We start from the raw sequence: 27,878 nt of genomic DNA on the forward strand, positions 1-27,878 counted from the left end.
GAAATATGGCATCATTAATAGGTTGTAAGCATGCATAGTGCACTACACGTACCATGTGGCCTGACACCCTGTATTTGCTTGAATGGCTGTGATTGGTTCATTGAGCGCTGCAGTAATTGGTTCAATAGCATCGCGGTTCAGCCAATCAGAGCCAGCGTTTCCTGTAGTCAGGATTTTTGAACCCCTTGACAAGGAAGTGCTGGCTGAAGGCTGCAGACAAGTGTGCCAGAGCTTCGGAAGGAGAAGTGCGGCGGAGCGGACTGCGCCTGTTATGTGATGTATTGTTTTTTTAATGCAGCTAGGCTTATTTTTGTGGACAAACAGTAGCATGAAAACCACAATTTTGGGTGATACAACACAAAGGAAGGCTCCATAGGGAAACATGGGCTACAAAATATCGCAAATCTATACGGCCGTGATTCTTTTTAATGCAGCAGCCTACATCGGCTAATGTGAAGGATCCCATTGGAAAGCATGGGCTTCACATACACGCAATTTGTAACAATATCGCATCTCAAGAAAATCACACGTGTGAAAGCTTTTTTTCATTTCAGCCCTTGGGGCTGCTGACCAATAGCAGGACATCACTTAGTGGGGACGCACACAGGAAGTACAAAGTGGGGAATTGTAGGAAATATTTCAAGCTGCATATCAGCAGGGATATGGCAGCTATCTCTGAAAATAGTGATGTTTGAGACAACAGAAATAGAAGGATAAGACCGTAATGGCTGCACAATATACCCATAACCAGCTTTGTATAAACATGGCAAACACCTTTTTACAGCTGGAGTTTTGGAAAATTGCTCAACAGCTGTGAATTTGTGGATGAAACCGTTTTGCTCCGTTCACACTATTCCGTAGTGCCCCCTACAGCTCTTTATTTTCATCATCTGGGCACACATGTATACATCTCTTGATCCGTCCTGAAGTCACATTATTAGGAAGACACATGGACTCGGCTCTCAGGTTCATTCAGCTTTTATTTTAGCTTTATGTATTTGCATGAGAACTTTGCTATAATAAACAAAATTACCTGAAAGCGCTGCGGAGTAAGTTGGCAAGTCCCTTCCCTTCTCCTTGATTGGCCGCAGTGCTCACCTGACTTCTGGGGGCAGAGGATGCGGTAGAGGAAGCCAGTTAGTGGTGCCCCTGGGGACCCAAGACAGGGGAGTCTGATTTTTATATTTTAACTCATGCCCAGCCGGCACAAATGTTTCATTTGACACCACACAACCCCTTTAATGGAGAGCACCAGATTTCGGCATTATATTGCTGCAGACCACTATTTTTGCAGTTAAAAATACTGCAAAGCATGATGGGGGAAAAAAAGACATAAGACAATCTAGATACAATCTTGTTTGTATTTACAAAGCAATCCACAAATAAAGTGGAAATAAACATTTGTTTCACTAGACACTTAAAAATTACTACTTCGATAAGTCAAAACCTCCAAGGAATGGCTGTGGTTCCTGGACACAATGTAACTTTATGCACTCGCTTGGGATCTCAGGGTCCAATTTTAAAATATAGAAATGATGAAAATCTTCGTACGGATGGTTTCCACGGAAAAGAAGAACCGGTCTGTCTCCATAAGACATAGACAACAGGTATCAGAAGCTGGTGTCCCTTCTATGCACAGTCCTTATTACTTCCCCTTCCTTTTCCTCTTCTTCAAGGCTTTCCATTCACCCTCCTGCATTGCCAAACTGTTGTAGAGTTCTTTGGTCTTTCTCTTCCTCTCAGCATCCCTGGAGTAACAAGGTAAGAGGTTGGTTTGAGAAGGTAGAAGGGATACAATTAAAGTGAACCTCCAAGTCTTGGCGAAACTAAGATGGCCACACCACTTCTCAGACTACCTGATGTGCACTAGTAGGTCATTACTTTAAGACACTACATCTGCTTTCATTGACCAGTGCTGTCCATGTGAGCAGTATTGGCCAGTCAGAGCAGCATGTAGTGTCTTAAACTACCAATGAATACTAATACATGGTGTGCATCAGGTAGTCAAAGAAGCGGTGTGGCCAGCTTTGTTTTTTCAGGATCGGAGGTTTGCTTTAATGTGTTACAAGCTGTTCTGTCTCCTAGGCCAGCCATTTATTGACTTATATGTAATGCTTCCTCTTCATTTAAAAAAAAGGAGGTTTTTCAGAAGCTGCAGTCTGTATATTACAGTTTTAGGTCTCTGCAGCAGCAAAACAACATAATACACATCTCAGCTGGAGTAGACCATACTAGATATCTGCAGACCATCCTTTGGAAAATGATGAAGGTTTTTCTCATCCATGAATCAACCAATCAATGGTTGACATAAAGCCCACTCTTGCAGAAGCTGAGCTGTGTACTATGAAAAATAACCCCAAGACCCAATACTGTTTTTTTTTAATGGTCAAGAAAGTTCTTGTTGAGGCTAACTTCACATGGACGAGTGCGATATGGGGCCATGAATCCAGTCCCCATATCACGCTCCCCACCATTTGAAATCCCCAGAGATGCGAGGCGCTCTCATGGTACAACAGCCTCGCATCACTTTGGGGATGCAGGGATCCTCCAGCGTGGCTGTCACAGCTGCAGCAGAGGATCGCAAAGATTCTCCCATGGCCTTTGATGGGGCTGTAATGCGAGATCACGCAGCAAGATAGAACATGCTACGATTTATTTCCTGCATAGCATCACATCGCAGTGCCATGCAGGAAAACATTGCTAATGTTTATGAACCCATTTAATAAAAAAATGGGGCTCAGATTTGTGTGTCCAGCCATGCACAATTCTTGTGCGATTTTGACGCCTGTGTGAAGCCGGTATGACTTAAAAGGGTTGTCCACAGTTGTAAACCATCGATGGGCAATCCTCGGTATACTGTAGGCCATTAATAGTAGATTATTGAGGTTCCTTCTCTAGGCCAATGCGCTCATGCACTGAGCTAATTTCCCACTGCATTGGTACTACAGGCAAAGTTTTTATTGAAATGAATGGGAACTTAGTGTGCAATACCAAGTCAGCCCACTGCAGTGGGAACGGAGCTGCCTGCTTCCAGCAGAAATCAGCTTAGTGCACGAGCACACAAGCGCAGAAAACAGCTGATCGGTGAGGTCCACGGCAACAACCCGCTCCGCCGATTACTATTGATGAGCCATCTGGAGTATAGCCCATCAATAGTTTATAACTGGAACTCCTTTAATATTCTTGGAACAGTAGAGGGACCGTTATCCCATGTGTGTTTCCACAACGCACATGGAAATGGCTGCACAACCAAAAACAGGGCAGCACAACTAACCTCTGCATAGTCTCTGAAAGCTTCTCTCTGGCCAGGAACTGATTGTCCCTACGGATTTCTCGGACGGCACCCTTGAACTCCCTCTTGTGCTTGTGGATCAGTCTCTTACGCTCACGCTCCACCTTGTTACATCCCTGTTTCTTGCCGAACTCCAGCCTGCCAGAAGAAGACATCACAAACAACATTAAAGGGGTTGTCCCGCGCCGAAACGTTTTTTTTTTTTTTTTAACCCCCCCCCCCCCCCCCCCCCCTGTTCGGCACTAGACAACCCCGATGCAGGGGTTAAAAAAACAAACTGGGTAGTACTTACCCGAATCCCGGCGGTCCGGCGTCTTCATACTCACCTGCTGAAGATGGCCGCCGGGATCCTCTCTCTCTGTGGACCGCAGGGCTTCTGTGCGGTCCATTGCCAATTCCAGCCTCCTGATTGGCTGGAATCGGCACGTGACGGGGCGGAGCTACACGGAGCCGGCATTCTGCACGAGCGGCCCCATTGAAGACAGCAGAAGACCCGGACTGCGCAAGCGCGGCTAATTTGGCCATTAGAGGCCGAAAATTAGTCGGCACCATGGAGACGAGGACGCCAGCAACGGAGCAGGTAAGTGAAAAACTTTTGATAACTTCTGTATGGCTCATAATTAATGCACAATGTACATTACAAAGTGCATTAATATGGCCATACAGAAGTGTATAGACCCACTTGCTGCCGCGGGACAACCCCTTTAAGACTTACTAAAGGCTCAAATTTTAACGACAGCTTACTGCTCTGCACCAACAACAGCCTCACATTCTGGTCCACAAGCCAGCAGACTTGCTGGAGATACTCACACAGGCATAACTTTGGGAATGAACATTTTCAATGGGACGGGCATCTGTTTCTCAAAGGCAAGAGGACTATAAGGCTTCTTGCTGCGCTTCTCAATATTTTCTAAGATCTTCTTACACAAATCCTGTAACAGAGAAGATACTGGCCTGTTAGAAGTATAGAAGATGCCAAGACTAGCTAATACATATTCAGAGCATGCGGCTGTGGTCAGGATGGGCAATCACAGTGCACCATGTCTGCCGAGTCTACCGCAGGATGACGGCCCAGCTACAGAGCCCCTCACGTTAACTGCAATCCTTTGATCATTTTCCAGTGTTATATGTTCAGCGGTTGAGTTATAGCCCACGTATTCCAGAGCTGAATTCACTATTCTGCTCTTATCAGAAACACTTTAGATCCCGGCATAGTTGAGCTATACTTTAATCATAACGCATTGGACAATCAGAGTTTTCTACATCCGATGGCTTTATGGCTGTATAACCCTTTAGAGATAGAGATGAGCGAGTATACTCGCTAAAGGCAATTGCTCGAGCAAGCATTGCCTTTAGCGAGTATCTGCCTGCTCGAGAAAAAAGGTTCGGGCAGGGAGCTGCGGGGGAGAGCGGGGCAGAACGGAGGGGAGATCTCTCTTCCCCCCCCTCTCTGCTGCTGACTGCCGCTACTCACCGCTCCCCCGCGCCGGCACCCGAACCTTTCGTCTTGAGCGGGCAGGTACTCGCTAAAGGCAATGCTCGCTCGAGCAATTGCCTTTAGCGAGCATACTCGCTCATCTCTAGATATGGCCTATTTCAGGCCTTAGGACACGCCAATTTTTTAAAAATTTTTTTTGGGGGGGGGGGGGGGGGGGGGGAGAATTTAATCTCCACTTTTCAAAAGCCATAATTTTATTTTTCCGTTGACACAGCCGTATGAGAGCTTGGTTTTTTTTCTGTGTCGTGCTGTAGTTTTTATTGGTTCCATTTTTTGGGTACATATAATATAGTGCATACATTTTATTACATTTTATTTTTGGAGACGAGGAGAAAAAACAAACTCTGCCATTTTTTATCCCCATGCAGCACAAGTGACACTATGATTTTTTTTTTTCTGCTAGCTGGTAATGTTACGATAATACCAAAATAATATATTTTTTAGGTTTTCCTTTTTTTTTCATTTATTCATTCATTGGAGTTTGCCATGCAGGATTAAAAGGGTGTTCGATTTGTTGTCCAGGTCGTTATGAGTGTGACGATACCAAACATGGGTTTATAAATTTTTACTTTTTAAACAAATTAGGTAAAGGGTCTTTTTTGTTATACTGTACATCTTTTATGTCCTTGTAGGGGACTTGAACCTGTGATCCTATGAGTGAATTGATAATACACTGCAATACTTGTGTACTGCAATGCATTATCGCCAGCGATCACAAGCCATGGCAACCCGCGATTACATGGTGGAGGGCCAGTGATGTCACAGAGGGAGTGCCCCTTCCTCTGTGAACCCTTTACATGCTGTGATCAACATTGATCATGGCATAAAAGGGATTAACAACAGGGATAGGTTTTCTCACTGATCCCTGCTATTGTAGCGGAAAGTGCGCTTTCAGTCACAGTCGGCTTCCAATGCAGATTGCGTGGGGCGAGCTTCTAAGCTAGCGCCATCCAGAGGAACTGCTTCCCACCTAACGCACATTTACGCCCTGGGGCAGGAAGGGGTTAATGTAAGTACTGCACTTCAAAGCGAGCAAAAATCAGGCAGGTCCTGTGTAGACACTGGACAAACAGGGTATGTTGGGAGACTTCAGGTCTGAAGCTAAGAGAATTGTGAAAGCAGCGCTGTGCTATGACACTGGCCGTAACTCAAGGATCAGTCAAGTATCTATAATGTTACTTAACTTTTGATGTAGCTTAAGTTGGTTGTGCCAAGATATAGTTAACCCCTATTGACAATATATGGGATAACTTCACGATTGGGTGTGGTCTGACAAGTGGGAAAACATGGTTCCGAAGTCCCCTATGTGCCGCGTGAGTACAAGTCCTTGTCAATCTCCAGCGCTCCCACTGATCTCCACTCCATTCATGTGGTGACTTTAGAGATCCCCAGTCTGCCAATCGGCTGAGGACCAGCAGTAATCATAATGTTATTACATAGCCCATAGGTAGAGGATAACTTTATATCTTGATAAAACACCTTCAATTCTGTATGTAAACAGTAATGATGGCGCTAAAGTTTGGACACATAGTACTTCAGGCTCAGAATACTTCATGGAAGAGATTGAACAGAGCGGCAGTTGCACATGCACAGCGCCTCTGCATTCATTTAAATGGGGGATGACGGAAATAGAGTACAAGTGCTCCGCTATCGCCGGCAGTCCCATTGAAAATTAAATCGAACATGACTCCATTCACGTCTATGGGATGGAGGGCGATCGATGCACTTGGCAACCTCCATTCGTCCCATAGAAGTGAATGGAGCGGCATTCATGCATGTGGACCACCGCTCCATTCTCATGAAGGATTCAGGGCACACAGATTGGGATTGCTGGGAGTCAGAACTGCATCAATCAGACATTTAACCCCCTATCCTGTGACTACTGGATAAATGTCATTGGTAAGAAAACCCCTTTAATTCTATAACCAAGACTATGGCCAGCAAGGGATAATGGTTTACCTGGATTGTCTCAGGATACATGTTTCGTGGCAGATGTTCGCGGATAATCTTCTCTATTGGGCTGAAAATCTCTCGAAAAGATGGTAAAGTGCCATAGTTGTCCACACATCTTTTTATCAGGTCCAAACTCAGCGAAATGCACGTTAGCCTACACAGGAGCAATGCATAAAGTACTATGGGATCAGCTGGTTTATAAAGGCTCTTCGGTTTACAACACATGAAGTGCAAACAAGAAACTCACAAAGTTCTAGAATAGAGTAGAACACAAAAGGGTTTTCCCAAACTAGACAACCCCTTTAAGATCTGCCCAGATGACAAACCCTGTATATTAAAAGCACTAGTCATGGGGCTAACGTTTTAATGGAAGAACAACAGATGACTGAAATGAGTAATGTCACCGTTCTACTATCCTTATTACTGGGAAATCAAAGGAACACATGCTTTCAAAGATACTCACTTAAAATGATTGATCTCAGTTTTATCTTCAGTGTCCAGACCATTGATTGCTGTCAGTGGCAGATTCTTCTTCACCCACGATGCAGAATCCTCCGTACTATCAATCAATAGTAGCTCAGAAGACTTCCCATGGAGTTTAAATGGAGGAACCACAACGTAATCTGTCAAGATAAAACGTACTGTGAGCAGGGCTGTGGAGTCGGTGAGCCAAACCTCCTACTCCTTGAAGGGAACATACACTGGACTACTGATTTCTGCAAAGTTTATTGATAGTTTAGGTATGTTTTAACCCTTTGCAATCCAATTTTGGATTCAGGGTTTTCTAGGGAGATTTCTCTTTCTGCCATTATACCATTGCGCCATCTGCTGTCTAGAGCCAGTACTGCGGTATGTGACATGCTGACAGAGTGGCCAGTAATAGACAGTAAGAATACCTTGCCGGACGTCTTCCGACATCGGAGCTGTGCAGCCTTCAATCAGAATGTCTTTAAACATCAGGCAGTGAATTGGAAAGGGTTAAACTTGCCTTAATACGGCCTTCCAGTTCTGAGATAAATGCAGGATGGCCACTGCCCAGCACCTTCTTCATCTGGCTTCACTACTGAGCATGTGCATAGTGCCGCACAGATTCATCCCAACTAACAGTCTTAAAGAAGCAGCCTAAGGATACTAATGGTCCTTTTAGATGTGACGAGCTGTCGGGTAAGTGGGTACACAGTAATGCTCACTCTTGTGCTGTTACACAGTGGCTAGCATGGAGGTGGAGCGCTCTCCCAGCGCCTGCCTCCATTTACATTAAGCAGACAGTCGTTCAGAAGTAAAGGACTGCCATTTACACTGAGCGTCACGTCCTTCAGTTTTCGGCATACAGAAACTGAACGATCATCACTCAGAATTCCCCGGGAGAATCTGAATGATTCCGAACAATAACTGTCTTGTGTAAAAGGGCCATTAGTCTAATGGAGAGGAGAGGCAATAACTGATTTTCTATTGCTGTTTCTACATCCTAGTTATCAATGTTTTTGATAAATTGGGGCTTAGAACATATATTTATAAGACATTTTAAAACTTTCATAAGAGCTAATGCCCATGGACGGATTATCGCTGTGGAATTCGCGGTAAGACACCCACCGCGAATTCAGCAGCAATGTCCGTCCATAGACATGCCAGGTTAAACGAATCTCCCCTGCCCACTGATGGAAATTACCTATAATTTTCCGCTCGCGGGGGGAGAATCCCAGCATATGTGGCATTCCATGATCATCCCAGTGAATTAGGAGATTCGGCCAATGTAGATGTAACATGCATGGCTTTCGCCTTTGTGCTCAACAGATAAGATATATTCTTGACCCAGAAACCTAAAGATAACCAATGAGGTCTTTAGGTCTGTCTCACACGGGCGTATTTGAGTTGCAGAATCAGCAGTTGGCATCCGCACGGAGGATCTGCAGCAAAGGATATGCATTAAAATGTTTAAAAAAAAAATTTAAATTGCCTTTTCCTTCACATTCGCAAACACGGATTGCGTATTCCACTAGCGGAGAAAAAAAAGAGCAGTTTGCTCTATTTTGCTGTGAACGGCCTCCACTGAAGTCAACGGAGGACGTCCGACCCGCAGCCCATTCACAATTAACATTGCAGGTGCCTGCACATTTTCCTGATCCTTCTACATGGACTGTTAATTTTAATGGACTCCCTTTGAATTTAATAAAGAATATATTTCTATGACTGCAATGGGTCTCTAGTTACAGTTACTCCCCGACTTGCGAACAGGTTCCGTTCCGGGAGCCCGTTCGCAAGTCCGTTTTGTTCGCAAGTCGAACAAGTAGTAGTATGGAGCGGGATCGCGGGTGGATCCCACTCCATACAACGTCGGGTGCCGGCTGTTCTTACAGCGGGCACCCGGCGGCAGCAGTTCCGACGAGCCGCGCCGCTTGTCGGAACTGTTAACACTTTAAATACCGCTCTGACAGCGGTATTTAAAGTGTTAACAGTTCTGACGAGCGGCACGGCTCGTCGGAACTGCTGCCGCCGGGTGCCCGCTGTAAGAAACAGCCGGCACCCGACGTTCAGGGGGCCCGTACAGCGTCCCACGATGAGATCATGGGACGCTGTGTGGTTGCTAGGCAGCCGGGGACCTCCTGAAAGGCCCCAGGGCTGCCTATGCAGAGCGCCCATAGAGCGCACGGCTTGCTAGGCGCTCTGCATAGTCAGCTCTGGGGCCTTTCAGAAGGCCCCTGGCTGCCCAGCAACCGCGATGTGACCGGACAGGCTTCTATCAGGCTTGATAGAAGCTTGTCCGGTCCCTGCACTGTATGATGTAATGCCATAGCATAAGATCATACTGTGCAGGACAGATAGTTCGTATCTAGCGAAATTCGTAAGTCGAATGTTCGCAAGTCGGGGACTATCTGTATTTAGTCATTGTTTCAATTGTGTTATGAAGCAATTACCCATCTATTCATGGGACGTACGAGCACTAGTATGTACCAGCCTCCAAATTTTTAAGACTTTTTGTGAATTATGCTGAACTAAAAAAGTTTGTTCAATTTTTTTTTGTTAAAACTAGCTTCCCTGTGCCCCAAAATATTAAACCAGGTAATACTCATCTCTTCCGGCTCCAGATCTCCACTCTGATGTGTTTACAGGCTGCCCTCAGCTCATTTCATATAGACACACATGCATTTCCCTTAGGCTGGATTCAGACGACCGTATATCGGCTCTGTTTTCACGCCGAGCCGATATACGGTGTCCTCATGTGCGGGAGGGGTGGGGGGTGGGGGATGGAAGAGCCAGGAGCAGGAACTGAGCTCCCGCCCCCTCTGCCTCCTCTCCACCCCCTCTCTGCCCCTCTGCACTATTTGCAATGAAAGGAGGTGTGACGGGGGCGTGGCTAAGTTCCGAGAATTAGCCCCGTCCCGCCTCTCCCCATTGCAAATAGTGCAGAGGGGCGGAGAGGAGGCAGAGAGGGGCCGGGAGCTTAGTTCCTGCTCCTGTCTCTTCCACCCCCCCCTGCAGATGAGGACACCGTATATCGGCTCGGCGTGAAAACCCAGCCACTATACGTTCGTCAGAATCCAGCCTTAGGGTGTATGTCCACACATGGGAAACGCTGTGGATTTTTCACTGAAAATCCACAGCATTTACGGTACAAGCAGTGGGGAAGTTCCACAGACTGCAGAGAAAATCCACAGCATAAATTGACCAATGCTGCATATTTGTAACTCTGCAGAATGTCAATTAATGCTACAGATTGTAACTGCAGATTTCACTCCTTCAGTTAAGGGGATGAAACCTGTGGAGAATCCACAAAGTGGGAACATGCCCTTATTCAGACACTATGCCATAAAGTTATCTCCTGTAGAAGCATTGTGTCAAGAAGGAAAATAAATAGCCCATAAGTCTGCAGACGGACGTATTTGCATGGTTTTCCTTTTTTCATTTTATTAACTATAAGTGCAAAAGAAATTCTGCATAAAAGTCATAACTCTCGAAATCTCTTCCCTAGGCGTCTTCCAGCAGGAATGAGATGAGTTTAGCTGCCATTCAGTCTGAGGTGAGGCCAATACGAATGAATGTTTATTGTACTATGCAGCGAGTCTGCTAAGGCTTAATACTACAAGGATGAAATACACTTAATACCGCCACGGTCTACTAAAAGTGATGAAAATAAAGTCCGGTAGGCTACTCGAAACATTGCCGACTTAAGATAGAGCCTCTGCACAAGCAGGGAATGGTAAGCCAACAAATCCAGACCACCTAGCAATAAACACAGCCAGCCACTAAAGAATATAGCACGACTGTTGTGGTTAAAGCGACCCTCCAGGCCTGAACAAATAAAGATGGCTGCACAGCTTCTCCGACTACCTGATGCATAACGTACATTAGTATGCAGCATTAGTCCAATGCCCTATTTACACGGGACGACCATTATCTAAACGAGCAAGTGACATCACCGCTAGTTGTTAGCGCTCATGCAGAACGCTTAAGCAGGCAGATCATCGCTCAGTGCTTCATATTCTATGTCAAACACTGAGCAAAGAGCGTTTAGACGCGGCGAGAAGTGAGCGAACCAACGCGAATTTTTATGCAGGCTGAAACTGGGTGACAAACGAAAAGTAAACGAATAGTGCACAATGGCTTTGCGTGTAGACGTAATGATTATTGCACATGGTCATTCGTTTTAATGAAGTTTGCGCAACAATCGTTACGTGTAAACGGGCCATTAGACACCACACCTGCCTTGATTAACCAATGCTACCCACAAAAGCAACATGTAGTGTCTTGGACTACCCATGCATACTGATGCACAGTGTGCACCAGGTAGTCAGAGAAGTCGTGCGGCCATCTTTGTGTGTCCAGAGGGTCGCTTTAATATGGGAAATAGATATCAGTAGCTGTATAACTATCAAGTAGTTTGCTACAATGTATCAGTCTGGCGTCTAGGCTGTTTAGCTTACAGTGCATTGTCTATATGGGATAGAATTGTATCCACTTCTCAGCTGAGAGGTCTAGCTATGTACAAGTTTGCTGCCTCTGAACGTAAAGAAATGTTCTTATTCATCAACAGCAAGCATATTTTGAAAATGGTGAGGAGGAACTGAAAAAATATATACATCTCCCCGACTGAACACGTACCCACAGAAGCTTTGCGCGGCGTGGCCAAGTGAAGAATTCCCAGAAGGAAGTTTATTAGCTCCGGTATAAACCTCTTTGACAAGGACACAAACTCCAAGAACACGCAACCAAGGAAAAGCCCAGCAGCGACATCTTCTAGGGAGGCCACAGGACACTGGAACCAAGAGAGAAGACTGGTTATTGCAGAGCACATGACTGGGACCTGGAAGTGTAATGATATAGCCTTATTACAGGCCTGGTCTCTCACCTTTGTCAGCAACTGGCTCATCACAGTGAAGGCTGGAGTAACCACCGGGTGCCAGAAGTCAGACGTAGGGAATAACATTCCCGTAATCTTAAAGTGCAAGAGCTAAAAGCAGAAGACCATAAGGAATCAGGGCATTGAGACAGTCTGGCATTACAGAACTAATGACTATGGGTTAGACAGACTAAGCTGCAGTTGGCCAAAAAATAAGACTATACACACACCACATGTAATGCTGGATAGGCAGCCCGGCCTTTAGATTCAACCGCTTCATTCACGATGCGAGCAATATCCTGTAAAGCTTCTCTAACACAGTCAGCTGCTGCTTCTGGAAACATCTGGCACAAGTTGTACAGGGGTCTGCAATACGAGAAAATAGATGATTTAGGAATTAAATTAAAGGGTTTCCATGAATTTATTTTTAAAATCAGAGCAGAAATAGCCTATTTAGTACAAATAAAGTGATTTAAAGGGTTGTCCCACTTCTAGCTATATTGCTGCAGAAATCAGACAGCTCCATACATTAAGCAGTGGCCCAAATTGGTACTGCAGAATGAGTACTATTAAAGTGAATGGGACGCAGCCTGCAGTACCAACCGAGACCAATGCACAATGTAGGGAGCTGTCTACTTCCATCTTCTGCAAAACAGTTAAGGCCCATTAAGACAACGATAATCGCTCAAAAGATGTCGCTCAAGCGACTTTTGAGCGATCATCTTTGTGTCATTTGCAGCCCAAGATGATTGCTCAAGATGAGCGATCACCTTGCGCTGCAAACGGAGGATGCAGAAGACAAGCGGGGCGTCACCGCTTGTCTTCTGCATACAGCTGTTCCCCCGGACCGAGCGCCCGGCTGTTATACAGCCGAGCACTCGGAGCGGAGGACACAGAAGACAAGTGGGGTGTCCTCGCTTGTCTTCTGCATCCAGATGTTCTCTGCTCGGTGCGCCCGGCTGTTATACAGCTGAGCACGCTATTCCGGGTATGGAGAACAGAGCTGGACCGCTCTGTTCTTCATACTCCACCTGTTATCAGGGAGCGGGATACAGCTGAAACAATACAATCAGCTGTATCCCGCTGTGAATCCCTGATAAGGCTCATCGTCCTGAAAGACGATGAGTGACCGGATAAAGAAAACTGCATGATGTCAGTACAGTTACACACAACGATTATCGCTCAAGACGGCTTTTGAGCTATAATCGTTGTGTCTAAATGGGCCTTTAGAAGTGGAGCAATCCCTTTAATAACTTAACTGGAAAATTCAGCCCCTTTCCCAAAGCTGCAGCATCAATTAATTTCTATACCTGATAAGGATCCAGAATTATGTCCTTGCCCTCCCCGCACTCACACTTGTACAAAATCTTGACTGCCTATTGCTGCCCCTAGGGAGAAGTTCTGTGCATGACATTATACAGTCAATCACTCCCGCAGAAATTCGGTAGTAAAAAGACTACTTACATGATCATCTTGTCAACAGTTCTAAGATCGGGGGTTTCCTGTGCAGCCAGTTTCATGATGTAATCCAGAAGAAAACCAAAGAGTTTCTGGGAACAGATGGTATGATATCTTTAAGTCTTCATTCACATCAGCATAGGAGGTTCCGTTTGGAGCCTGCAGCGCAGATTCCCACAAAAATCCTGGACTTTATAGCACAGTTTGCAGTGCCATTTCATCCGGGAAAGTGCCAGACGCTCAATTATAATTAACGAGGTCCATTTAGTGCTGCTCGGTTCTGTCATAAAACAGATCAATTTGGCTTGTGCACTTCCATTTACCTGTTCCCAGTGTAGCCTCAGAAAACCCCCTGCCCATCCCAATCACTGCAATGTCTGGCATTGTATGTGGAAAGATTAGGATTAGAGTTGAGCGAGCACCAAAATGCTCGAGAGCTCATTTCGAGTAACGAACCCCATTGAAGTCAATGGGAGCCTTGAGCATTTTTCAATGGTTGCTGCCGGCTCCCTGTCATTGGATTTCAGGGAAGGGCTTTAAATACAAGCCCTTCCCCGAAAAACCAGTAAAAGTAGTGTAAAAAAACTGATTGAATGACAGACGAGAGCTGCCTGTGATTGGCTGAGGCGCTCCTTCAGTAGGCGGGGATTTTAAATTCCCACCTGCTAATAGATCAGCACTACAGAGCCAGGGACAGCAGTTAGAAGACGTGGCTGAGCCCCGGCAGCTGAAGGGAGGAGTGTATGTAATTTTTTTTTTTATTTAAAGCCCTTCCCTGTAATCCAATGACAGGGAGCTGGCAGCAGGATCCTCTACCGCAGCTGACATGTGTGACAACTGCTGTAGAGAATTGGAGAATTCCTCTGCTGCATCTGTCACAGATGTGGCAGGTGCAGCAGCAGGGAATTCTTTTTACAAGCGGGGATGAAGAAAACATCTGCATGCGGCAGATGTGTTCTGCATCCCCGTGGGGGTCACAGCAGCGGCGAAAAGGTAAGTTGTTTTTTTTAAACACTAAAATTATTGTTTTTCAGGGAAGGGCTTAAATGTAAAGCCCTTCCATGAAAATCAATTCAGGGAGCTGTCAGACCATTGTCTTCAATGGAGCCGCCAGCAGCAGCCGCGACTCCATTGAAAACAATTTAGTGTGTGTGTCCTGTCCATCCGCATTATATAAAGCCACCATGTTTTTCCAATTTTGGGCATCCCCTTTAAGAAGCAGACATTCGTGACAGCTTCTCACCTCTAGCTTAGCCTTGTTCCCCTGTGCCAGACTTGGATGATTACACTTCTGAATTCTCTCCAGGATGATGACCTGCTGCTCAGTAGGCTTCTCGTTTAGAAGAGACTCGAAATCCTCATACGACTCGGGAACTAAATCACAAACGCAAATACAAAAGCAGAAGATCAAGATTTTATTGTAAGCCTTGTAATAGACAACAAGTGTCAATAATGTTATATGCCAGCACCTTACCATGCTTTTTTTTTCCTGCATTCATATTTACAATGAGAATTGAGTACCAGTATTAAAGGAATTTTAAAAGAGGTTTTCTGAGTTTTTTGGTATTTTTTTTAAATTATATGTAGTTTTAGGCCCCCAATGCCCAAAGCTATACAAGATTATACTCATCGTGGCAACGGACAACCACTTCAACATCTGACAGGCGAGGTCACCAGACCTGGTAATGTCCCACAAACCTGTCCTGTGGGCGTTTAATTTAGAAGCCCCGAGGCAGGACTACAGGATGTCACTGATGACTTTCTTATCCTGCCTCCTAGTGGCTGCAGTGGACATGTTGGGTAAACAGCCCATGTGACCACTACCACCAAAGTAAATAGAAGACCGGAGAGGCAGGGAAGCAGAATGCAGCAGGTGGCAACTACTGTGGTTTGTTTTTTAATATGCTATGCGTCCCTCCACTGCCATCAATGTTAGGGCTACTCTGAAAACCACTTTAAGTTGCCGAAACATATTAAAGTATTGTAGGCTATTTACAAAGAAACTGACAACTTAAGTCCAGTTATGTCAAATGTGTAGCTTATTGGCACCTTAATGTACAACTATCATTGACTTATATAGTGTAAAATGTCTTCCTTCGGGTTTTCAAGTTAGACGGTTTTGCCCCAGAGCATTTATTTTATACCTAACAGAAAAGATGCGCATTTTATGGACCTGCCCCGAGTCCACAGCCAGACAGAGCATGCAAATAAGAGATGGAATAATACCTTCACAGTGCCACCTATTGGAAGGCAGCATTCCTTCAAGTCAAAGTTAGACTCTTTATACAAGCCTCGTAACAATGACTGGAAATTAAAAGCAAAGCCAGACTCCATGTACAGACAGCTGTTTCAGAGTATTTGCCCTTCATCAGTGTTGAGTGAAGGGTAAATACCCTGCCTGTACATGGAGTCTGGCTTTGCTTTTAATTTCCAGTCATTGTTACAAGGCTTGTATAAAGAGTCTAACTTTGGCTTGAAGGAATGCTGCCTTCCAATAGGCGGCACTGTGGAGGTATTATTCCATCTCCCTTATTTGCATATTACCCAGAGGAGCATGAATGGCCTTTTGAGTCTCCTCACTCACCGTCTAGGTGCTCTCCCTAAGGAGAAAAGATAGCGTTTCTGACATAGAGACATAACATGGCAGGTTTCTTTGCTCTGCTAATTAAGACATCCAAAAGTAAAAAACGTTCCCCATACCATAAGCTATGAACTTGTTTTTGTGATGGCCCGATACGCAAGAAAGGTCCCTTACAAGTTCAATGGAACACATAAATGTAATTGTTCTTCATCATGATGATGTAACTCGTCTTACAAATTCAGGAGTCCGCAATCACCAGACATTGTAATTAGGGGTATGTAGGAATTGCAGCACAATCATATCCCATGTTTTCAAAGCACTCGTGAAAGAGGAAGAAAATTAACTATAGCATTTCAGGAATTCTGCCATCTGCCAAGCATTAGTAAGGGTTTCCCGATACTAATATTTATGCTACCAAGGCTGGTGACAGACAAGCATGTTCCACCCATAATATGGGTGGGTTTCCCCTGACCGCAGGTCACCTGACTTAAAATCTAAGCATCATAGGAATTTATGATGCTGGAAGTTCAGGTTAAAACACCCGTCACTGATGCATAAATGTGGTCAGAATATGCTTGATTGTCACTGATCTTAGGAAGTAAAACCGCGTTATTCAATGGCTATTCTAGTTCTGCTATGAGGTGGAGCAATCACCAATAATCTTCATTCTGTACCATTTGCATACTTGGTCATTTACAATATTTTTAGCACCCTCGGACACAAATTTCATCTTCTATATGGAGCTTCCTCTTGTGCTCATTGTAGCCTCCTTGTATCGCACTTTACATGAAGTAGAGGAAGGGAAGCGACAACTGCTCTGAGCGCATTTATGGCTGCTGGTCACTATTCTAGCCCGTATACAGGGTGCTTCAAAGAGAATGATGCAAGAGCAAAACTGACTTATGCCTACATGAAGAAGTGACGTTCAACAGCCAAACTGACCCAACAAGACAGAAGAACTCTTCACATCTTAACCTTTGGTGGCTTAAAGATGTTCAATGTGGGCGCCGTTGGTGACATGACAGATGTCAAGTTGGTCATCCAATTCTGCCAAATCACGTCCAGGCATATCCTCAGCTATTGATTCCACTGAAGCAGAGAGGCATAGTTTTAGGTCGTCTAGTGTCACCAACAGCGCCAACATCGAACATCTGTAAGGTGGACTAAATCGGTGTAGAGTTCCATCTTTTCATGTCCTTCTGGCTGTTGTAGGTCACTTCAAGTAGGAAGAAATCAGCTTTACTTTTCGGATCACCCTGTACAGGTCATGCTAACAAAATAAGTGTATAACAGGTTTACAGCACCAACTACTATAATACCCTGCACTATGAAGATGACAAAGTCCTGGAAAGGAAAAAAAATGTCAAGACAAAGCTATGAAAAACTTCATATATTCCATATTAGAAACTCACCATCAAATGTGAATGGCAGCTGAGAACTGTCCTCCTTAGGTTGCTTCTTTATGGTCTTTTTGCTTTTCTTTGTTACTTTAGCCAGCACTTCATCTTCCTCGCTGTCTCCATTCGAATCCAGGTCTGAGTGGTTGTCAGAAGCATTACTTTCCTCCTCTTCATCACTTCCTTCAGCATCCTCATTATCTTCATCATCTCCGGCATCACTACCCTCTTCTGCGTCATTACTGTCCTCATGGACTACTGCAGCAGCATCTTCATCATTTCCTCCAGTCTTCAGCTCAATCTCTTCTGATTCAGGAAGGTTCATCTTCCCATCCTATCGAGGATACAAAGTATAGGTGGAAATAATGTCAGTAGCAAAATTTGTTAGAGCGGTTGTCTGCGATTTTACTACTGATGACCTGATAGGTCAATAATTAAATCGGCGACAATCCACCACTTGGGATCCCCGCCAATCAGCTGGTCGCTGGACCTGCGGTCATTGCAGACACAGCCGGAAGCAGACAGCTTTGTAATGCATTGATTTCAATGGAAGCTGTGTCTGCATTACCAAACTGGACTGCTGCACGATTGACAGAGCGGTCTGCTTCCAGCTTTGTTCACAATGACAGCTAGCCCAATGTCAGCAGGGACTTACTGTGACAGACCCCCACTGATCAACTGTTGATGACCTACTCTGAGGATTGACCATCAACAGCAAAAGTTCTGGAAACCCTTTTATTCATCTTTCTTATTGATGCCAACAGGTTCTATGACATTAGTAAAACATGGTAAAACATTCTAAGTCGAGTAAAATGGGGGAAAAAAAAAAAAGACATTCCACCATCTTTTGTTGCATCTTGTTTCTACGGCCCACAAACTGCAACAAAGATGACATAACTTTATTCTACGGGTCAGTACAATTACTACGATACCAAACTTGTATAGTTTTGGTTTTTTTTTACTGTACTACTTTTATTTATTTTTTTTCAAAGACATTTTTTTTTTAAATAATTTTCTGCCGCCATCTTCTGCACGCAATAACTTATTTTTCCGTCAACGTAGTTGTGCGAGGGCTAAATTTTTGCGAGACATGCTGTAGTTTACGTTGGTACCATTTGGGAATACATACGAGTATTTATTTTTTCTGGGAGATAGGGTGACCGAAAAAGTGCATTTCTGGCGTTATCTTTTTTTTTAATTTTTTCGGACGACGTTCACCATGCAGGGTAAATAATGTGCTACTTTGATAAATCAGAATTTTACGGATGCAGTGATACCAAATATGTATTTTTGTTTCATGATTTATATTTTTTTGATTATAGATATGGCAAAAGTAATTAATTCATTTTTTTCTCCCAATTAGTAAAACTTTATTGATCTTTTTAACTTTTTTTATAAGCCCCCCTAGGGGACCACAACTTGCGGTGCTTTGAGCACTCCTGCAGTATGATGTAATGCTATAGCATTATATCATACTGCAATCTGCCAGGCAGCCTATCAAGCCACCCACGGGGACGGCTTGATAGGCAGTCTGCTATGGCAGCACTGGGGCCTTTCAGAAGGCCCCCGGCTGCCATGACACCAGCACAGCTCCGTCCGATCTCATCACGGGCGGGCCGTATGGGACCCCTGAACATCGCTCAGGGGATTTAAAATGCCACTGTCAGAATTGACAGCGGCATTTAAAGGGTTAACAGCACTGATCAGCCGCACTGTAATAAACAGCTGACGCCTACACGGTATGAAGAAAAGTCGCCCCGCGATCTCTCTTAATACATGGACTGCCGATACAGGCCGTCAAAAGGCGTATCGGTGGTCATTAAGGGGTTAAGAAACAGCGCACTTTTAGAAAACAGCCACGCAGACTTAGGTTTGCTTTATATAGCTCTTATCTGTAAAGCTCCTGCTGCGCCTCTGTTTGGAAAGAGACCAGTCCTCTTTGCAACAACTCAAACATACCTTATAGGACAGCATCAGGCGATCGTCTTTATCCAGTATGAACCCATCCATCAAATCATCGGCAGATAGGTGTTTGGGCTTCTTTTTGCTTTTAACATTCTCTCCATTCATGCGGCGAAGACGTTCAGCCTGGAACAAGAACAAAGAACTGAATCCCAAGAAAAGGGCCAAACCACTCGCAAAGACAATTTGCATTAAAGCAAAAGAAAATCCTTACAAATCAAATACTGACAGCAAATCTAACCAATAAGTATGGAAGGAAGAAACCTCTATAGATTCTCAAAACATTTCAAAATCCTGCGATAGCCAATGGTAATACCTCTAGTTTCTGAAGTCTCTCCTGTTCTTCTTTAGCAATCTCCTCTTCAGATTTCATCTTGTCAGATGGCTTAGCTTTTATGTCAAAGACAAGCTGACGGACCATCATATCATAATCGTCCGGCTGGGAAAAACAAGGCAACATGATAAAACAAGGGCAGTGTATACATGATGATGCCTGCATACTGGCATATGTCAGGAAATCTGCTCCTACACATAGGGCTCCTGTCCACGGGCGAATGTTCACTGCATTCCCCGTGGCGATAATCCGGCTGCAGGGAACACAATGCACGCTTTCCATAGCGTTGCTATGGAAAGCGCTGCCCCCCTGTCCACAAGCGGAGAATCATAGAGATTCTCCGCTCGTGGACGGCAATTCACAGCATGCTGCGAATTGTCGCGATTCTCCGCAGTCAGCTTATCTGTCAGATAGGCTGACCGCGGAGATCCGGCTTCAGGCTCCTGCTCCTGGGAAACCGCAATGCCCGTGGACAGGCAGCCTAGAGCCATCTCTACCCATCCCCTCTCACCACTCAAGGCTCAAGTCCTCCCTTCTGCTGCAGAGATGGTTCTTTTCAGTCACTGAAGCCTGCTGTGTGACATCCGAAAGAAGATGCAGCTATAGGAGCAATTGCTAAAGAAAACTGTGCAAGTAATGGGAAGGTTGAGGGCTCCTGATAAAACCTGACTACGAACGAGACCATTTGTAGTCAGCATCCATTAGCTAACCACATTTTATATTTGAACACCTATTACAAAAGGGAGGGGGGGGGGGGGGGAGGGACTATGAAGGCAAAAAGTGGCCGACTTTATAGCTATTGGCCCTAACATATTTAAGGGTGAACATGTGGCTTTAAAGGGTTTCTCTAAAAGTCGCAAAATAAAAAAAAAATAAAATTAACTGAGCCCCAACCAGAGCCGTTTCTGCCCTCCAGCAGGTCCATTTACTTTGGATGTAAGTCACATGCCCACTGCAGTCAAAAAGTGGCCATGAAACAGGAAGTTATTGGTGTTGTCCCCTAAACAGCCCATGTGACCGTTTACAGGATGTCACCAGCGCCAGAAGACCTAGTGACATCCCAAGGTACTCCAGCACCACAGCAAGCAAATAAAATGCTATTAGGGGCAGGGAAAAGAAGTTATAAGAGTTGTCCACTTATGAACTATTGATTGGTGGACGGAGCTCCACCTCTAGGGACCGCTGTCAGTTGTACACATTACAGCAGTCTAGGTTTGTATTGCATTAAATTCAATGAGAATAGTGCCTGCAATACCAACCCAGGTCACTAACATGCGTATGGAGCCATCAGATTCCAGCTCCATGGAGTTTGACAACAACCCAGCACACAGCTGATTGCAAGAGGTCTCCGATGATCGCATGGGCAGGTCCCCGACAATCAACGATTGAAGACCTATTCTGAGAATAGGTCGTCAATAGTTTAGAAATTAGAAAAAAATATTATTGAAAATGCCCTTTAAGGATGCACCATTTATGCTCAATGGTCTTTTACAGCAGAATAGCAGAAAAAAAGTAAAATCACAGATCTCTGCAGTATCCTTTTCCAATGTTCATATTCTTCAAGAACTCTATAGTAGTCTTACCTTTGGCTTCTCAGGCTCTACCTTCTCAGATTTCGGAGTCTTGTGAGATAACAACCCCTGTATCGCCTTCCAGTCACTGTCAAGTTTTTCCGTCAGCTCCAGCGCCTTCTCTTTTTGACTTTGTCGTTCTCTCTTTTAACAACACAAAGAAGGTGGAAGAGTTAGATGTGACTACACTGGATATTGTACTTGAATCCACCAGTAACGGGGGTTTCTCCTCCATAGCAGGTCTCCCGTTCTGGAGCCATTGTCAAGAAGGCAGAGACCCCCTATGACATCCATAGACCCATACACACCCATGAAGATTACATCAATCCAATCACATACCTTTTCTATCTTAGATTTGGCGATCATCTCTTCAATAAGCTCTTTCCGTGTTTTCGGTTTTTCAGGTTCCTCATCTTGCTGTTCCGCGGCGGCTTTCCTTCTCAGCAATCCACCACCCCCAAAGTGTGCAGCCGTTAATTCCGCTGGAAAACAGCATGAAATGTAATGAAACCAGCTATCTAGTTGCAAGCTGGAAGTCAACTGCCATTGTTAAAGGGGTTGTCTCAGCACAAACATTAAAGGTATATGAACAATGGTCATGAATGCTACGATTCCCAGCTAGCAAGACACACTATTGTGAAATCAAGAGAATAATTCCCTAGCAGTAAAACTGAGAACCACAACTGTCATGCAGGGTGCCTACAATTGGATATGGAAGTGCAAGAAAACTACACAATTGCCCAATAAGTGACATCACTGGAATCAGCATGTCTGTCACTAGTTTCTGCTTCCCTCAGCGAGGGCAGGTTAGACTGCATGATAGGTTTCCTTTGACTAGGGAGCAGGATGACACACAGGGTATATTAAATTATCGCAAACTTCTGTTACTCCAGTGATACAAAGCAAAGTTTCAAGCCTCAATGGTCAGTCTGTAAGCAAATTTGGTGGAAATGTTAAGCTGTAGTGGCCAGGGGAGCTACAGTACAAAGGAAATGTCTCCCGACAATCACGGGGAATTGGAGAAGCCATCTTCTTTTTAATAAGAGATTGCCTTTGGGAGACAACTCTACAACGTTGGCAACCAGTTAGTCCATTGTAAGATCTCAGAGATGAGAGCTTGTACAGTGCAGGACTGAGGGCTCACTCACACGGACGTATGCAGTACCGGTCTGTGAAATATGCAACATTTTCGTGAAACAAAATTGCTTGCATTTACCGCATAGTTGGTCTTTGCTGCTTTTTTTTGGCATACATTTACGGCAAGGGTTAAAGCCCATTAAAGAATTATCCCACTTCACCAATACAAATTCTCTGGCCTCCAGTTATTGTACAATAGAAATGGACAGCACCCATGTATTTTTTTCTTATAATAGTGAGATATTGAACAAATGTTTAAAAATCATGTATCTACAGAGCTTCACACGTGTTCCCAGAGAGTGATGAGGATTGCGTCACGCTACCGAAACTTTATGGGCCATTTACATAGGACAATTATCGTTAAAAATTCATTCAAAAGGAATAAAATAGAGGGATAATCGTTCAATGTAAATGCCAAAAAGGCGTTTACTATTAGTTCACAGTTCGTTATCACCAACTGGAAGTCAGCTTAAAAACTGGCTTCTCATTCCGTGTAAACGCTCCCCACTCAGCGCTTCCCATAGAAGGTGAAGCTCTGAGCAAGCCCGCAATCCAGCGGTGAAGTCTGTCAGTCTAAACGCTCTGCAAGAGTGCCAACGACCTTATCGGTGACGTCAGCGCTCATGCAATCGTTTAGACGACTGTCGTCCTGAGTTAAAGGGACACAAGACTTCATATCATCACACCTGACAAGGCTCCACGTTCCTCTGTGTCACTATCACTGTCCACAGCATCATTCATCTGTTCGAGTGCTGCCAGCGACTGGCCGTAGTGAGTGAGCTCCTCCTCCTCGTTCAGATTATACATCGTTTTCTTATCAGTGACTTTCTAAAAAAAAAAAAAAAGAAGAAAAACAAACAAATAAATACCGTCAGTAACGCTAGTATAACTGCTACAACCCATGGCAAATACATTTTCATGCATGTTCGCACCCCGATGGGAATATCTGAACATCCAATTTTGAGTTTGAGCCTCGCGTGGCGCAGAGTGTTAAGGCAGCAGTTATACTGAAGGTTGTGAGTTCAATCCCTGCATGGTTCAGGTAGCCGGCTTAAGGCCGGCTGCACACGGCCGTGACGGGCTCCGCCACGGAATTCCCGGGGTGGAGCCCGTCACGGTGCCCCCCAGAGACCCCCAAGTTACCTGCGTATCCGGCGTCCTCGCTCCCGCATGACGCTTCCCTGCCCACCTCTGCCACGTCATGTGACACGCCCACCGCGTCACACGATGCGGCCGGCCGCGTCATATGACGCGGCGGGCAGGAAAGCGGTTTCACGCTATCTTCCGCCGTACTACAGCGGAAGATAGCGTGAACGGACGGCTTCCATTGACTGCAATGGAAGCCGTCCGCGCGTACACCCGCGGCAAATAGAGCATGCCGCGGGTGAGGACGGGTGAATTCACGGTGCAGAATTCCGCACCGTGAGCCCTGAGCTATTAGGTTCAATAGAACCTAATAGCTGCAGGCAACGCAGCGGATTTCCGCCGCAAATTACGCGGCGGAAATCCGTTCGTGGGAAGGAGGCGTAAGACTGACTCAGCCTTCCATGCTTCCTAGGTCGGTAAAATGAGTACCCAGCTTGCTGGGGGGCAATAAATAAATTACCTGAAAGTGCTGCGGAATAAGTTGGTGCTATACAAATAACAAGATTTATTTATTTTTATTTATCTATTTTATGCAGCATGCTCATTCATAAATTTAAAAATGTGTCAACATGTAGTAAAACTGATAGAAGGAAATAAACAGCCAAGTTTCAGATGTAGCAGAGTCAAGTTTACCATCTGATCAACCGTTTCACAATATGCCATATTTGGTTTTCCATATAGCTTAAAGTAATAGGCAATATCACAGAAAACCAGAGTTTGACATCAAAATGACAACTTCAGCTCTGCTACACCTATATACTTATTACACAGCAGTACAGTTGAGACTTCTATAACTGGATAACCACAACACCATGATTGTACCCAAACTTCTAACCTGCCGTTCCATGGAAAATCTCTTCATCATCTTCTCTTCGGGAGTCAACTTGGTGTCATATTCTCCAAATCGTTTGTCGCTGAACACGTTGGACTTTCCCCTTTGCTGGTATTCTCTAAGAAGAGTATCCTTACGCTGCAAATAAAAAGGAAAAGTCGAGTTGCATGCAGCATTTTTCTTCCTGCCAATAACTATGGAATCTGTCATGGAGGCCGCTAACGAAGCCTCTGTGTCAGGGTGGCTTCACAGTGGGGTTGGAATCGTGTGTTTTCTCTGCGTTGCAATTCTGCGAGAGATCGCCAGATTATGAATCCTATGGTTCCCTATAGCTAAAGTCACATCTGCGATCTTGTGACGCTTGCTATCCTGTGATCTCTACAAATCGCGGCAGGTCTATTCTTTTTGCGATCTCACCCATTGTCACCAATGGGGCCGGCAGCAGCAGCGCCAACCCCATTAAAATCAATGAGAGAGGATTGTGATGCTGTGACAGCAGTGACAGGGGGCTCCCCGCAACTAGGATTTTCGGGAGGGGGTGTTGAAATATAAGCCCTACCCCCAAAATAATCCAGAACTGTGAAGAAAAAAAAAAAAAAAAAAAAGAAGAAGAAGAAGATGTCACCTTAGTAGTGCTGTCATCTCCGGCGCACTCTTCTGGCCGAGGATTGAAAATCCCGCACCCTGAAAGCACTGCCTCTGATTGGCTGAGCGCTGTGACCAATCAGTTTATCTTCAACTTTAAGGCTACCTTCACACAGGTGAGTACAATATCGCGCCGAGAAACACGGCCCGATATCGTACTTGTCAATGTGCGTTTCACCCACAGATGCGAGGCGGTTTTCATGCAAAAAGGTCTCGCAATACTTCTGTTAAATTCCAATCCTCCGATGCTTGTTTCACATCGGAGGAGCAGCACGCTTCTCCCATTGACTTCAATGGGAAGCATCACATTTCTCCCGCGGGCACTTCGCACAGCATGTAATGTGTTGGACTGTCCCATTGAAAACAATGGACGATGCATTACCAGGTATGCAAAAAAAAAGATAGAACATGCAGAAATTTTTTACCTGGCAGCATCGCAGTGAGAGGGTGGGGGTAATCGCTAATGTGTATGACTCCATTCAGAAGTATGGCAGGTATTATTGTATCTTGACGCCACCAGGAAGTCCTGGTGGAGGCAAGACTGAAAGGGGGGTGATGCCCCCTGTAGGTGATTGGCTGCAGAGCGGGTTGGGCTGAAGGTCTGGGAAGGCCAGTAAGGATTTAATCCGAAGGCATAAGGTCTGGGAAGGCCAGTAAGGATTTAATCCGAAGGCATAAGGTCTGGGAAGGCCAGTAAGGATTTAATCCGAAGGCATACACTGTTCACCGTAGCAGCTGCAAGGGGCTTCCCCGCGGGTGCCCCAGAAGAGGAACCCGCCTCAGTGATGAAGCGCAGGGCTCGGCAGCAGGGAGTGCAAAGCGCCATGAAGAGACTTTAGCCTCGGCGGCCGACAAGCACTGCCCCCCGCCCTTCATGAGCGAAGTGCCGTCCTGCGGCAGCATTGGGAGCTGTGAGCAGCGGTCACGCAGCACAGAGGTGGCGGCCGCCGTGTACATGACAGGTGGCTGCCGGGACGCAGGCTCCAGATGCAACGGGAGCGGCGTTCACCATCCACAGAGGCGGCGTCCGGCACTGACCTGACAGCCGGCTGCCGGGACGCAGCACAGAGGCAGCGGCCGGGACAGAGGCTCCACATGCAACAGGGGGCGGCTGCTCCGGTCACAATGATGGCTGCAGCGTATGGATTGTTTTTTTCTCTTCCCTGCAGGCTTAGGGTGAGGGACAGTTTTCTTGTTAGCCTTACATTAGCAGTAACATAGCATTACATCTGTAGCTGTAAATGCTGCTAACAAGAAAACTAACCCTCAGCCTAAGCCTGCAGGGCAGGCAAAAAGCAATCTACACGCTGCTAGGACCTTCCAACATTGACCCAATCGGGAGCTGGGGTGTGACACATGCAAGCCCTGTCAAACCCCTAGTTTTCGGTGGCGTCAAGATACAATAATACCAGAATGGCGTTCATATTCACGCGAGTTTTGTGGCTTGCAACGTACAAAACTTGTGCAAGATTCTCACTCGTATGAATGTAGCCTTAGAATTTGGGGGTTTATCAAAAGTGGAGACAATCCTTTTCACACTAAAAGCATTGATTACTTTAAGAGAGAAACATAAATGCCAACGATATGCAAACCCCTGGCATCACCAGTACCTGGAATTCCAGACACATCTCAGGGCCGGGTGCAGCAGTAAGCTGAAGAATCAGTCATTCACATTCGCTGTATAAGTGAGGAGTGTGATTGAATGAGCCATGATTTTTATGCGTGCAGAAAATGAACGCTGAATGAAAAGCGAACGATCATAATTTGTCATTCACCCATTGGCTGTGTTTAGACTGATCATTCACTTTTGCTCATTTGACGATAATCATTCCGTCTAAAGGCACTCTAATGGTGATCATACCACTTTAAAGGGGTTGCCTGGGACTTTTCCCCATTGACCTATCCTCAGGAAAGGTCAGCAGCAGTTGATCACCCGGGGTCTGCTGCTTGCGGTTCCCACTGATCAGCTGGTCCGCAGGTGTGCGGACAATGCTGGAAGCAGATAGCGCTATCAACACTGCTGCAGGCATGGTTAGTATTGCATTGTACTCAATAGCAGCTGTGTCTGCATTACCAAATGTGACCACTACCAAGACGGACACTGCTATCTGCTTTAAGCGCTGTGCACACCGACAGCAGGTCCAGCGATCGGCGGGGATCTGGAGCGATAGACCCCTGCTGAGCAACTACTGATGACCTAAACTGGAAGACTCCCAGACAACCCCTTTACATTTATGAGAGTCACAGATCCTGCTGGGAGTTGTAGTCCTTCACAAATAACTGAACACCTGTATGTAAACCCATGCCACTACTAATCACCTTCTTGATGGCTTTGGATCTGGACACACCGGGCAGCCCCACATCGTGCTTGGTCTTCCTGCCCAGGACGGTGAACTTCTGCTTATTGATCTTCACTTCGAACGGATTGTTGCGGACCTCATTGCGGGCTTTGCTGACCCGCCCCGCGGCTCCTGCCGGAGGCTTCTTCCCGGTCTGCTTGTTCTTCCCCATCACGGTGGTGACAGCAGCCACAAGCGCCGCACACACGTGTGATCCCACGACCGGAAGTCGCGCTCCACTGACGTCACGTCTACTTCCGGGTTCCTTGGCGCCAAGTTGTTCAGCGCTGTAGTTTTGCGTCTGTGTCACGTCCTCGCTTTACGTTAGAAGATCGATTTCCATTGCCTCTGGGTTGTTTTTTTTTTAAGAGGATGTTCCTCCTCAAACTGTGCCG

The 27,878-nt window shown here is 45.5% G+C and overlaps 1 protein-coding gene across 1 annotated transcript; it reads right to left on the reverse strand.

Moving 5' to 3' along the window:
- Nucleotides 1–1,341: 1,341 nt before the first annotated feature.
- NOP14 (NOP14 nucleolar protein) lies at nucleotides 1,342–27,725 on the reverse strand. The gene is made up of 18 exons (XM_066573063.1): nucleotides 27,464–27,725; nucleotides 24,503–24,637; nucleotides 23,208–23,349; nucleotides 21,724–21,866; nucleotides 21,397–21,528; nucleotides 19,796–19,918; nucleotides 19,477–19,605; nucleotides 17,533–17,851; nucleotides 14,783–14,913; nucleotides 13,546–13,631; nucleotides 12,312–12,447; nucleotides 12,091–12,192; nucleotides 11,844–11,997; nucleotides 7,207–7,366; nucleotides 6,750–6,897; nucleotides 4,103–4,224; nucleotides 3,275–3,430; nucleotides 1,342–1,748 (listed from the first exon to the last, which is right to left on the reverse strand). The coding sequence occupies exons 1-18, from the start codon at nucleotides 27,653–27,655 to the stop codon at nucleotides 1,646–1,648; spliced, it is 2,613 nt and encodes an 870-aa protein (XP_066429160.1). The 5' UTR covers nucleotides 27,656–27,725; the 3' UTR covers nucleotides 1,342–1,645.
- Nucleotides 27,726–27,878: the final 153 nt, after the last annotated feature.

Source organism: Eleutherodactylus coqui, chromosome 7 (assembly GCF_035609145.1).
Source record: "Eleutherodactylus coqui strain aEleCoq1 chromosome 7, aEleCoq1.hap1, whole genome shotgun sequence".
In the NCBI taxonomy this organism is placed as follows: domain Eukaryota; kingdom Metazoa; phylum Chordata; class Amphibia; order Anura; family Eleutherodactylidae; genus Eleutherodactylus; species Eleutherodactylus coqui.

What these genes read in the sequence shown, in the direction of transcription:
- NOP14 (XM_066573063.1), bottom strand. Translation starts at nt 27,655, where the DNA reads ATGGGGAAGAACAAGCAGACCGGGAAGAAGCCTCCGGCAGGAGCCGCG. An exon ending in ACTGTTGACAAGATGATCAT is followed by an intron (nt 12,448 to 13,545) that starts GTAAGTAGTCTT and finishes CTCGTATTGCAG; the next exon opens with ACCCCTGTACAACTTGTGCC. An exon ending in TGTATCCTGAGACAATCCAG is followed by an intron (nt 4,225 to 6,749) that starts GTAAACCATTAT and finishes TCTCTGTTACAG; the next exon opens with GATTTGTGTAAGAAGATCTT.